This window comes from Liolophura sinensis, chromosome 5, assembly GCF_032854445.1.
Source record: "Liolophura sinensis isolate JHLJ2023 chromosome 5, CUHK_Ljap_v2, whole genome shotgun sequence".
Taxonomy (NCBI): domain Eukaryota; kingdom Metazoa; phylum Mollusca; class Polyplacophora; order Chitonida; family Chitonidae; genus Liolophura; species Liolophura sinensis.
Genome location: NC_088299.1, coordinates 3,484,660 through 3,498,679, shown reverse-complemented (window position 1 = coordinate 3,498,679; position 14,020 = coordinate 3,484,660). Strand labels below are relative to the sequence as shown.

The following is a 14,020-nucleotide window of genomic DNA, read 5'->3' as shown; positions in this document are numbered from 1 at the left end:
ATTATCACACATCTGTGGTACGTACATTCTTGTGTCAACGCCACTGTCACTTATAAGGCGTGTGTCTCCGAGAATCGCTTTGTGGAGTTTCTTCTCAAGTGGTCACGACTTGTAAAGACAAATCGCGGAAGTTCTGTCGACGACCCGGGTCTGTGTCCACTGGAGTATGGCCGCTTCATGAGAAGAAGTTTTACCGGGTACCTACTGTTATCCTGGATGATTATGGTTTTGAACTGGGCATTTAATGCTTATATCCTTTTCCAAACAAACATGGGAGACTTTACACTCGCCCCCGTTTTGCCTAACAGTCAAAGTGTCGTTCTTATGAAGCTGCTCGTCATCGTTCTTCATATTTACAGATCCGCAGCTTGGATATTGACGCCAACTCTTTTCCTATTCATGTCGGGCGTCGTTTACAAAGAGTTTGAAATTTTCCATAGCGACCTACGAAAGGCAATCTCCCCAGAAGGCGACATCGCAGATCTGGAGTGGTTTCGGCGTCGTCATCAAGATATTTGCCACTTGGTGGAGAGGGCTGATGACGTGTTAAGCGCCTTCAGTGCAGCTGGTATTCTCATTCGGCTCTGTGACGGAATGCTCATGCTTTACAGTATGTTTTGGCATCCAGGGGTTAAATCCAATGCCTTAGTGTTAGCAGCACATTTCTTCTGGTTGGCACTGAGTTTGCTGTATTTGGTGTTGATTGCTTATGGTGGTGGCTACCTGAATCACATGATGAGCACTAACAGTCGTTTTTTATATTTTTTTCTACTTTTTCCTCACAGTCAATACACCGCCCGCTTTATTAGCGAATCCCGCTTTCTCGTACTTAATTTGCAAGGTATTCTGTATACCTACATTTAACGTATATCAATGTGTAGATCATGCGGTGGTAATATACAGTAGGCGATAAATTAAAACAAACAGACAATAACGGGCTAATCAAATCAAAATAAATTAATTAAATCCCTCTCCTTTTCCATTATCAAGGCGCACGCTCCTCTAAAGACAATTCACGACATCAAGCTTAAGGACGTCTCACCAGAATTTTCACTCCAGGTATGTCAGACAAATCTTTATTGTTTCCTTCATGTTGTCTTCGCAGAGTTTGATTTATAGGGGTGAACTATATCACATCCTTGGACAGGAAATCCGCTCTGACAGATTGTCGGGGTATTGGTGGCAGTAATTGTGTGGCCGTTTGCGTGAAGTCTAACGTTCGTTGAATAAAGTGTGCATAATTTCCGCCAATAAGGTGTGCATATTGGTATTGACAGTTCGACAGTAACTTGATAAGAGTCGGTTGTTTTACCCCGGTTTCCTCCCACCCATAAATTCACTCACCACCATCGCATAAGTGGAAAATTGTTAAATGTGGAGTTAAAGCAATAATGAAATAAAAAAAACATTAAAGCAGTCCATGTTTTCTGATACAATCATATCCCTGCTCACAGATCAAGGGGGATCGTGTCGTTGACGGTTCATTGTTGTAACCAGGACCGAAGAAACAGCTAGTGAGAGCGAGAGAATGAATAAAGTCGCTACCCAATGCCGAGTATTGAACCTGCGCATCTCGATATAGCGCTTTCTACTTACTACTCCAAAGTTTCCTCTTCGCTGCCCTAAGGATTACAGCGTCCTTTTCGAAGTCGGAAAACCCGGAATCAAACCCGGGTAGGATAATGATAAAGCCTCGCTGGGCGCTCAGTACTGAGAGGTTAGAGCAAGGAAAGAGGACTAGTTGGCCCCGTGTCTGTGGGGTTGAATGTCTAGTGAATTCGGCATGATACTCGCCCTGCCAGAAGAATTAAGACACAGTATATGTACACACACCTAACGATTCGTCATATGAAAGAACAAATTTTATTTATTTATTTATTTATTTGAATATTCCAAGAATATTTCACTTATACGACGGCGGCCAGCATTATGGTGGGAGGAAAGCCACGACCATCTGCAGGTTACTGCCATGCTTTCCCACGTACGGCCGGAGAGGAAGCCGACAGAAAATTAAGTACAACATTAAACCCAAACATTCATTTAAAAGCCGACTTGATTATAGAATGGTTTTCTTTCTACAGATGACCGTGTTTATAAATAAGCTGACAGGAGAGTCTATCGGACTGACAGCCTTGGACATGTTCGTGATTGACAAACCAACAATTATGACGGTAAGCAGAGCACAGGCATGGCCTCTTTACATTGGATATGATCTTTGTTATCACAGTGCCTTCGTGAAGAACAACTTGATCACGTACGTAGGTATACTGGTAGGTAATTCAAACCATTCATGGTTGATTTCCTGTTTCTGTTTACCAGATTGCTGGAGCTTTCGTCACTTATTTCGTCGTCCTCATACAGTTTCAGGAACACGATTCGCCGGAACTCTGTCTCATTAACTGCACAGAATGTTTGATCAACTCCACACGACAAGTGTCAGCTCACGGTTACTGAGCTATGTATATCCGTGGAAATGTTATTGCCAGACCGGCTGGTGTTCTGCACGAATGATCAGTAGAGTTGCTTACTGTACTTCCTGTTAAACGCTGTTTTCCACAATATTTTGATCCCATTAGAGCATACAGTGGTAAAACTATTTTCAGTTTTTGGTTAAAATCGTGCTATACATACTCTAGATAAAGAGAATGTCTGTGTATAAAGTATTAAAGAGACATAGGTTGAGGATTGTTTGTACTTTTTAACATCACTTCCTGCTTCATCACAGTGACCCCAGTGACTTCGGCGTTGTTCAAAATTTCTGTACAAAAGTTGCTATTTTACCGTGACATTGATGTAAAGCGAAAGGTAGAGGTCGACGCATACGATGTAAGGAGTGGGATCAATCACGTGCTTGATTCGTTATCTTTATAATTCGACCCTGTAGACTATTTCAGAATCATCCGGTGAACTAAACTTTCCAATCATAAATCACGCTTAAACGTTCGGTCATGGTGCAGGAAGGCAAGAGATCTACAGACCACTGTAAGATCACTCAATCACTCAATGCTGCATCTGTCGAATTTCAACTATTAATGTTCCAGTCGCAAAGAATGTTGGAATCTTAGGGATTAGGGATTAAAATCGCAAGGAATAACGGTCGAATATCAGGATTACCGCTCGAACCTCAAACCGTAAGGATCGAATCTCAAAGATGAGAATGGACCAACACTACGCCTGTCCTAACGATTGCGTGACACGATTTTCATCACCAAGCCTCAGTCCGATTTCATCAACAAACCCTGATGGCTGGTTACCTTGTTCAAAAGGAGTGAATCCCTTGTTTCCAAAATATAAAGATGCATTGAGTCATGAAACAATTGTTCCGTGTAGAAACACACGTGCGCACATCATTATATCTGCTACACGTTTCAGAAATGTCCAGATGGAAAACCTAACCGGGACGCCACGTTGGAACCATAGAAAACGGAGGAAAGAATCAATGCTTTGCATTTTACGTCCTACTCAGCAATGTTTCAGTCATATTACGACGGGGAGTCATAAGGTGTGTGTACATATGTGTCTTCTTGTGAGTCCATGCCGCCAAAGTGCTGCCGCCACTGAAGTATCATGCTGAAAGCACCAGACAGGACAGCCCTCCCAGTCAACACACCGGGCCAACCAGTCATGTTTCCTTGCTCTGGCCTCTCAGCGCTGAGCGCCTAGCGAGGCAGCAACAAATACCATTTTTAAAATCTTTCGTACGTGTATGACCCGACCCGGGTTTGATCTTGGGACTTCCGACTTTACCGCGGAAAACGGGGGACGACGGCGACGGCACAATATACAAGTGAAGTCGAAATAAGTCAAGATGGATTTATTCAATGACATGATCCGCAAGATAAGCATCCATTAGAATAGGAACAGTTGTGTATGTTCGAAGAATGACAAAATCCCTAAAGACACACACACTTTGTTCTTGGTTAACATATTCAAGGAAGCCATTTTCTTTATATTACAATGTTTCATTCATTTAAAAAAAAAGACGAAAAAATGACCCTACATCTGTCTCAGTTTGGTCGGTTAACATTTCTCTCAGAATTGTGCATATATATGCACTCAGTATACACTATCTACGATGTAGCACTACATCAATAACTCAGCACTTTACGCAGAAACGATTTTCTAGAAAGGATTAGCCGTAAGGAGATTAGAGTAAATCCCCATTTATTCATTTACATGCGCTTACAATACTGGTGTTGACAATATCACTTAAAGGCATACCAGAACAAAACGCTAAATGTTTAAGCACTATAGAAATATTTGTTCTCTTGATAAAAATTCAAAGAGAGACTTCTATGATTTTCAAAATTGGTTATAACAATGCTTATTTCAAAGCAGACCATGAACAAAAGTGAAATATTCCCACTCTCATTGCCTATTATTTACTCTTATTTATTTTTAATATAGTTCAATATATCTCAAAACAAGAAAATTTGTCAACAGCAGCACTATGATTGTTGGCAGTTACAGTGGTAAGATAACACAGGCAGAAGTCAGTCTTCACAAATGAAACCCATGCAAGTCCCGAAATTGTATCACCAATTTGAATATCAATTTAACTTCACATTCTGACAACATTTTTAGTGCAACCTGTATAATAGTCTCAGATTTACCAGCAATCATAGCTGACCTCCTCCTTAAATGAACTATGTGGTAACAAAGCATTTCCCGTGTACCAATAAATTCTCAGATGTGCAACGATTTAAGATTATTTCACTTTTCAAACCATGGTTACTAGGTTTGATCCTGCAATTCACCTATATCCTGGATGACATTTCCAGTAACATCATACAAGCTTAACAGTCTATCCACTTTTAAGCCATTCCAAATGTATTTTACACTTAATCCTGAAAACATCAGTGGGACAATATCAACATGTAGGTAATACATCTATATGTATTTAGAAATTAGCGCAAAATAATGAGAAATTCTTTCAGGGGAGATAACTAACGCAGACTGATAAAACAAAATTAGATGCATTGATCAAATTGTCTACGTGTGAACTACTTTCTCTTCTTTGATAGCGCTTCTGCTGATGTGTCAAACTCTGCATCTAAGATGTTTAACATCAATGACCCTGCATTCAAATACACACGGTTCTGTGAGGTTGCCACCTGTAAAAAATATGAAAACGAAATTTCAAGCATCAAAGATAAATCTCAGTTACCAAAATCTGAGCATGCATGCAAATTATTTATCCTACAAATGCAAATTGAAACTACATTGTAGCTTGGAGCAAATTGAAGGTACATGTAAATTAGGGGCAGACTCTGTATTCAGTCATTGCATACTGAGATTGTAAGGCCAATACTTCGCCTTTTATTTTCCGCACAGGGCGTACAAGGCAGCCAGTTTTCAAGTCAAGGATTCCCGCTCATGATGAGGACTCTCTACCTCAGGCATCACAGTGCTGAACTGATCAATATTGATGACTTATTTATTTATTTCACCTGATCTTTGCTGTTGCTTGCTTGACTGGTGTTTTGCACCATGCTCAAAGCAAACAGCATTACAGCAGCAAGAAACTGATTATTTGTGGTCACAATTAAGAATATATCACTTGAACGACAGCAGTCAGGATTAGCCTGAGGGAAATATACAGCCTCATAGAAACTAAATACAACATGGAGGGAACTAAATATATCATGGCAGAATCTAAATATAGCATGGAGGAAACTAAATATAGCATAGAAGAAACTAAACACAGCATGGAGGAAACAAAATGAAGTCTGGCAGAGTCTGGACATTGCCTAGAGGAAACCACATATATGTACCACTACATGTATTGTAGGATCAACAATATCCCACTTAAGCCTGACGACATCTGAAGCCAATAATACTGACAAGGCAAAATCAAATGGACTTATCAATGGACTTATGTTACTGGGCCCATGTTCATCACACGTCTTAACACTAAGGTAAAAAAAAATTTAAACACAGCAACAAACAGAATTTTTAGCTCTAGATAAATATGTGGTCATTGAAGGTCATTGAAAGCTGGCTGAGCAATCACTGCTGGTGTTCACACAACTCACTGTTCTGGCAATGTTCTGCGCAGCTCTGATCTTTCTCAGCTTCAGGTAACCTGGATTCTGACTGATGGCCTGCCCTATGTCACCAAGGTCAAGGTCAACACAGCATATTGGACAGATCTTACACTGGGATCTACATGTAGTTTATCAGGCCAAAATTAAAAATCTGTTTGTTTTGAGTAACTAACAGGTTGTGAATTTTGGGCAGGCAGTTTGCCATGTCCCCTATAGGTTTGAGCCATCAGACTAATAACTGTCAAAACCCACAACAGATCATATATGGCAATAATTTGGGTTGAAAATCCAGTCAGACACTTTAACTTTAACAGAATAACTTTAAGTTATTCTGGTTTCAATTTTAAAAAATGAATTAAAAAAATTTTTTAAAAAATGGCAAAACAAGCTCAAAAACAGACATAGGTGAGTTACTCAAAACAAACAGATTTTGAAGTTTGGCCTGATGAACTACACAGTATGTAGGGAACAAACTTGATCTTTGATTTGCTGTGAAGCCATGTAACAGGTTTCAATTCTATAAGATGAACCGTTTGGAAAAACATGCAAGTCTGGAAAACTGCTCAAGTCCGAAAACATCATAATTTGTCCACACTTGACGTAGGAGTCTAAAACTCGAACCTGATATGCAACTTGTTATGGTGAATTCATGTACCAAGATTGAATTCTATACAATGAGCCATTTGAAAAAGTCTGGAAAAGTAGTGGGATGGAATGAGAGACCACTGTGTAAAGTGATCTTCCACCCAATAGGTAGGCTAGTCACCTCAAACACACAACTTGCCAGATTACTTTGCATGTCAGCTACATTCATAATCTTTATGAATGCATTGGGATTTTTAAAGTACTCCTAGCAAAAAGAATGCTCCTTTTTAAAAGAATTTAATCTGCCATCAGATTACTAAAGACAGAATCACAAACACAGAAATCGGTTGAATGTGAGAGTAGCAAAAACACAAAAAAAAAAAATTAATAAACCAACATCCCCTTTAAATTCTATCAGCACATGGCAGATCAGTCAGGTGACAGTACTACAGTCAAACGACCTCTGACCTCTATGCTCCCAACTCTACGCCCGGCCTTACAGTCCCGCTCGCCAGCTCTGCAAGGGAACCAAGATTACAGGCGACTTCTTAACTCTGGTTACGTCTCACCCGATTCTGAGCGTCAGATTCACGTCATCATCACTTGGCAGAAATGATATCGGAAAGAAAAAGAGTTTTCCGTCCCCTGGTATAATGCCTGCAGGAAAATTTAGCGTATACACGATAATTTTGCCCAATTTGTTTCATTTTTATAGGCAAATAAATGTAACAAACTGTAACTTTTGGTACTTAAACTAACACATTTCCAGAAGGATGTCATCTTTACTTTCAAACAAACCTCAAAAACTTTTATAAGACTATACAGCTCGTAGAATGTGGCAAAATGAGCAACTTAGTCATGAACAATTTTTGATTTTTCTGTTTGTTTTCTTATTTTGTTTTGTTTTGCTTTTTTTGAAGGCAGGGGGGTGGGGCAGGAAAGGGGGGGGGGGGGCGGGTCAGTGATCATGCAGATGCAGAAGTCTCATCATTTTCAAAGGATATCATTTTAGCAGCTTGAGCTTCACCCTCTGCCTGGACTATTTTTTGTTGTCGTTCTTGTTTGGCTCTCTCCACAACAAACTGGGCACGCTGAGCCTCTTGTTGGGCAACCTGTCAGTCAAAATAAAACAATTATTAATTCATTTCTTTATTTCATTGGTGTTTTACTTTTACCGTACTCAAGAATGTTTCACTTATACGACAGCTGCCAGAATTACGGTGGGAGAAAAACGAGGAGGGCTCATGGGAAATCCCACAACCGTCTGCAGGTTGGAAACGCACTAATGCCCAGTCTCCTTTTATCAAGTTCCTGGCGCTGAATTCATATCCATAACAGAACTGCTGAATAACCTACCATCTCCATTCAACAATACCTTAAATCGTTTAACCAGGGATGGTGCGTTATCTGCAAAAATAGAAACCCCTCATGGTCACTGATGGCTCACCTGTTTGGACTCCACAGCTGCTGTGTACTCTCGGCTAAAACTGAGCTCAGTGATGGACACGTCATCAAGGATAATGTTGAAGTCTTTAGCTCGCTCTGTCAGTTCTCTCCTGATAAGAAGACTGACTTGCTGACGCTGTGTTATCAGCTGTGATGCATTAAACTTTGCAACCACACTCTTCAATACCTGAAGTGCCAAAAAAGAAACATTAAGCATTTTTTTTTCTTTTACTGGACTCTAACTTCTTCAAAATCAATATTGTGCTTCACACATGTACTACTGCATTGATTTTTTTTTTTTTTTTGATTGGTGTTTTACGCCGTACTCAAGAATATTTCACTTATACGACGGCGGCCAGCATTATGGTGGGGGAAACCCACGACCATCCGCAGGTTGCTGGCAGACCTTCCCACTTACGGTACTACTGCATTGAAAAGATTTGTTTGAATAAGATATTATTCACCTTAAATTTTACCACCCACCCCAAATCTTCCAATTTTTGGGACAGATATTAGTAATGTTGAACGTAGAATATTACATTTGTTTATGTGAGAAAAAAGAAACTCAATATTCCTGCTACAATTACATTCATACTGGCCATTATAATCAGACCAGGTGTCCCAAAAATTACAAGAAATATGGTAGTACAGTGGCCGTTTGACTTTGAATTTTCGAATCACACTCCCATGTAAGCTCTCCTAAGACATAGCCTAGGTTTGCTGGTAAGACACACCTGAAAAAATCAGAACTCTGGAGAGAATAAACTTAGGTGTGCTAATCACATTCCTGGTCTTTTGCAAGGTGTGCGATAATCAGACAACTGTTCAAAAAAAAAAAAAAACAGGCAAAGGCCTGTGAAAGATTTGTAATATCATCCTTGCCTAACTCATATGCGCAATTTTTGGGGTACCAAACAGTGCACTAAACCCCACCATTCCCCCCGCCCCCAACTTAACTGAGTGAGTGAGTGAGTGCTTGGGGTTTAACATCATACTTAACAATTTTCAGCCATATGACGACGATGGAGTTCTTAGAGTGTATGTAATGTGTCTCCTTGTTACAGGACAGATTTCCACCGCTCTTATCTAGTGCTGCTTTACTGAGACACCTTACCGAAGGCAAGTAAGCCTCCCCACCCGAGCCATTATACTAAATACAGGTCAACCAGTCTTTGCACTATCCCCTTTATGCTGTATGGTCAGGTGTGACCCAACCCAGGATTGAAACTGTGCTATCAGAACAGCACAACACCACAACACCACCAACAAACACCTTGAGTTCTCAGCAAATATATCAAGCTAGTATGAAAAGTAGAAGTAAATACAGATTCCTTTTTTTACAGTTAGTGAGTGAGTGCTTGGGGTTTAACGTCGTACTCAACAATTTTTCAGTCATATGACGACGAAGGAATCCTTAGGGTGCATGCATGTGTAATGTGCCTCCTTGTTGCAGGACGGATTTCCACCGCTCTTTTATTTAGTGCTGCTTCACTGAGACGACTTACCGAAGGCAAGTAAGCCGCCCCGCCCGAGCCATTATACTGATACGGGTCAACCAGTCATTGCACTATCCCCTTCATGCTGAACGCCAAACGAGGAAGTTACAACTTCCTCTTTTAAAGTCTTAGGTGTGACTCGATCAAGGATTGATCCTGGATCTACCAGTTCCGAAGCGGACGCTCTACCAACTGTGCTATCCGGGCCGGTTTTTACAGTTAGACTATCAAGTGGCTGTACCTCATTTGTTATGGACGGCAAAACTCGTTCATCAAAGTCGGTGCCTAGCTGTCTGTACATGGTTGGTAACATCATTTGATCTGGCCGCGACAACACACGCAGAGAAATATTCACCATCTGTAAATCTGACAAAGTAAGGGAGGTAACCAAGAGAATACAAATGTGAAGTAACATACTAGGCAAAATAAAGTGAACATATAATATTAATGTAGAGATCCAACATTCTATCATTACTCTCACTACAAGTAACATTAATTACATACACACAAGCCAAAAATCATCATATCTGGCTAGGACAATGAATAAGGACCATCTGTAAATCCGACTAGGCAAGGGAGGCAACCATGAGAGTAAAGAAATGTATTCAAAAATGAAAATCAGTAACATGCATGCATATACAATTATGAATTGCTTGATTCATGTCTTCAGCAATTATTACATAGTTCAACATTCAGACATCGTTAGTAACACTAATAATGTTCTTTACATAAGGCAATGCTACTACTGTCATTTATGAGTTTATAAATATATGTAAGCTTCACCAGTTTGCACTGCACACAGGCACACTTTTACACAGACTACTACACAAGTCCAACAAATTTAAAACAAGTGTAATGGAAGCCAAATTTTCCATATCACATCATTTTATCCTAAGTGCCATCTTGCAAGAATGACATTTTGTGACGTTCACATAAAATTTCCAACTTTTAATTCTAATTTTAAGCACTTATGCTCGACACCAGAGTACTTGGAGTACACGAAAGATCTTCTTGGGATTAAAATGAATACAACGAAATATTGATAGCCTGTCTATCATGTCTAAGATAAAAGCATACAAGCCGCTCACAGAAGGAAAAGTCACATGAACGGCTGTCTGACTGATAACTTCATATTTTTTAGCGTTGTAAATTATCTAACTCAGCCTTCACTGGTGCTATGAATATGTCAAATGGTGCAGCATTGTACAGGTTTTATAGGCAACCATCAGTTTGCTTACCTTTGCTACCAGTTGGAGAAGAGATTTTTCTCGGCCTGGATCTAATGTCATAAATGATAGGATAATGAAACCACGGGACTCTGCAAAAAAAATTAAATAAATAAATAAATAAATAAAACAAAGGTAAATAAAACAAGAATACAATCCACATGCAAAATGTATCAGACAAATTCATGAACTGCTCAGAACTGACATCCTCACTCTCAATTTACAACCAAATCAATATGAATATAATAAATGAAGAAATATCTGGTTTTCAGGACTTTTGCCAATTAGTGGTTGCTTCAAGCTTGTTGCTGCCTCGTTTTTTGGGCTCAGCACTGAGAGATCAGAGCATTGAAACAGAACTGGTGGGAATCATGAAGACAAGGGTGCTATTCACCTGTTGATTTCCACGCACCTTTTAGTGCCATTAGGTTTCCCATTATCACATGCTTTTACTGCTTTTTCATTTATTCAAAATAAAGAGACTGGGCCTAATCTGGCCTCAGAAGGGCAGGGAGTGGAACCATCGGTGAAGGGCACCTCATTGTTGAACATTTTGATTCTCATACATTTCTACGACTATGTAGTTAATCCAAGTCTTAAAATGAATTCGGGCTGTTTCTTTTTTTTTCTTCTTTTCTGACACAAAGGGCACTTCGAGGGAACGACAGCATCCAGTAATCTGACGCTGAGAAGGGCTGGATTATGCCCTGAGAGAGATGTTCAACTTACATAAAACGAAAAACACTGTAAATAAGACGTTCTTCTTACATGTGTCACACGTTTTTCTCAGATGGACTACAAAGTGACATCTGAAAAGGTCCTCCTCCAGATTTGGCCAGCCTCATTCAGGGATGCATGAATGAATTAACGTAAGTAGTTATGCAGAAAGTTATATGTAAACACGGCACTCTAGTCTTCACTGTATCCAAAAATTGTTAAGTATGATGTAATAGCCCATGCATACATACACAAAACACTTCAACAGATTCTGTTTGGCCTTTCTGATGAAACATGATGGAACAAAGTAAAAGGTGAAGTTTTCAATTGGTTGCTATCTGTGTTCTGACAAAACTGTATGCTGCTTACGTACCTGAAGTGGATTCCCTCTGTAAAAATGTCATTCTTTACTCCTCCAATACGACTGAAAATAATAGCTCTGTGACCACCATCAACTGAAAGAAAGAAAGAAAACCATGGTGTTAATGATGCAGCATTTACCAACAGAAAGCAGCTGTTAGGTTAAAAAATTTTCAACAAAAGGCTTCATATGCACATGAGCAAATATCACTGGATGTGTAAAGACTATGTTTGTGTTTACATGTAGCTTTCCACATGCTTTTTAATGTCAAATCTTTCCAACAGCCAAAATTGTTTTACTAATTTCTGCTTTTTTTTAAAAATGAAGTGAATTGAATGTTTATTCACCATACATAAATATATATATAATTACATATCTCGTAAACGGCGGGAATAAAATCTGAGGGACTTGTTCTATCCCTGACTCATTATTATCAAATAGTAATACATGGTTGGTGAGGAGCGATAATTACTGAACAATTGTATTAAAAAACTAACAAATTTACTTAGGAAAAAACTCACATAGAAATGTAACACTACAAAACTACATGAGCTAACAATACAATAGTGTGAATAATATTTTGTGCGACACCTTCTGTCTCATAGATTGCATGACTAATGTGGATCAAATATTGTTAATTAAAAAATCTTTTAACCTGGATTTGAATAAAGACGTGACATTGATTACTTTGAGGTTTGGAGGAAGTTTATTCTACTCCCTTGGGGCTGATGATCTGATGAAATGTGTGGATAGATTTGAAGTTAGAAAAATCACATGGACCTTGAAAGAATAGGATCTGGTTTGGTAATTGTGAACGTCAGATTGTCTTTTGAACAGCTGATGAAATTTGTGAGGAAGAGAGGGTGATTGGTAAGTGAATTTATGTGCGAGTAGCAAGGATGAGTATCTGTGTATTTGTGCAAATGGAAAGATTTTGAGGTTCTTAAATATTGGAGCCGCATGATCCAGTCTTTGTGAGAAAGTGATGAGGCGGATGATGCGTTTCTGAAGAATTACTAAGGGATGGAGATGACTCATGTATGTGTTACCCCATAAAACATTTGCATAGGAAGATAAGGAAATATATCAGAGAGTAGTGCAAAATAAGCAGTCTTCTTTTATTGACATTTGCTTGAATGTGTTTGATGATGCCAATATTTCTGGATACCTTCTTATTAATTAAGTTAATGTGAGATTTCATTTGCAAAAAAAAAACAACTTATGTACACACATTCCTTATTATACTATGGGTTCTGTCATATAATCATATGTGCTCTGCGCACATGTATCTGAAACAAGGTACAAAAAATGACTTAGAACGAAACAGGTTATGTGGCAAATCACTGAAAACCAAATTGCCTACTCCTGTTAAGAGGTATCTTGGTTGTTCTGAAGACAAGGTTGCTGCATGTGTTGTCTGATGAACTCGTTCTTAAAATTTCAATGCAAATCCACGTGACAGCAACCTCAACTTCACACATCCCCAATTTCCCTTTCTTCCATACAAGTACTATTTGTATATCCAACGTGGAACTGGAATATACCACTTTACCAGTGTTAATTTTAACTAGACTTACCACCTTAGACACCAAAACTACAGCAAATTGTTTGATTAATTCAAACAACGGCGTAAATGACCAACAAAATAACTAAAAATTCAAACAAATATTGTCGTTGTTGTTTGGTAACTTGGCAAAGTTTTCGGTCATTGTGGTACCTGTGTAAATCGACTGAGCAGCTGCATATACTAATCCACCAGCTGCTGCCAGAAGCCCAAGTCCAGCTCCCATTCCTTTTCCACCGCCCTTCAAACGCCCAGCAAGGTCTCCTAGTTTCTTCTGATCCATGATTTAAAGTTTTATCTCTATTTCACCAAAAAGGCCTGATGCAAGGTCGAGCAGAAAGCATGGGGATGCCATACAACGGAAGTTCTGACCGCAGTCAACAAATCGAAACGATTTCATTGGTTTAAATTTGTTCGTTTCAAGCCGCCAATCTCCGTAAAATGTCGGATAGTTGTCTACGGTGTCAACGGTCCACAAGTAGGCCGTATATTGATTCCCATGAGATCCACCAAAAAGCTTTTTGTGTTGTAAAATGCCAATATAGTGGTAAACCTTCACATATTATACAGAATAAATA

General features: G+C 39.2%; 1 protein-coding gene across 1 annotated transcript; it reads right to left on the bottom strand.

Moving 5' to 3' along the window:
* Positions 1–3,799: 3,799 nt before the first annotated feature.
* On the bottom strand, positions 3,800–13,798 carry LOC135465587 (prohibitin-2-like). Its single transcript, XM_064742849.1, has 8 exons — positions 13,596–13,798; positions 11,891–11,972; positions 10,813–10,892; positions 9,816–9,940; positions 8,080–8,265; positions 7,637–7,744; positions 6,036–6,113; positions 3,800–5,114 (listed from the first exon to the last, which is right to left on the bottom strand). The coding sequence occupies exons 1-8, from the start codon at positions 13,723–13,725 to the stop codon at positions 5,004–5,006; spliced, it is 900 nt and encodes a 299-aa protein (XP_064598919.1). The 5' UTR covers positions 13,726–13,798; the 3' UTR covers positions 3,800–5,003.
* Between the last annotated feature and the right edge of the window lie 222 nt (positions 13,799–14,020).

What these genes read in the sequence shown, in the direction of transcription:
- LOC135465587 (XM_064742849.1), bottom strand. Translation starts at nt 13,725, where the DNA reads ATGGATCAGAAGAAACTAGGAGACCTTGCTGGGCGTTTGAAGGGCGGT. An exon ending in TGCTCAGTCGATTTACACAG is followed by an intron (nt 11,973 to 13,595) that starts GTACCACAATGA and finishes TCTTTCTTTCAG; the next exon opens with TTGATGGTGGTCACAGAGCT. An exon ending in TGCCGTCCATAACAAATGAG is followed by an intron (nt 8,266 to 9,815) that starts GTACAGCCACTT and finishes TTGGCACTTCAG; the next exon opens with GTATTGAAGAGTGTGGTTGC.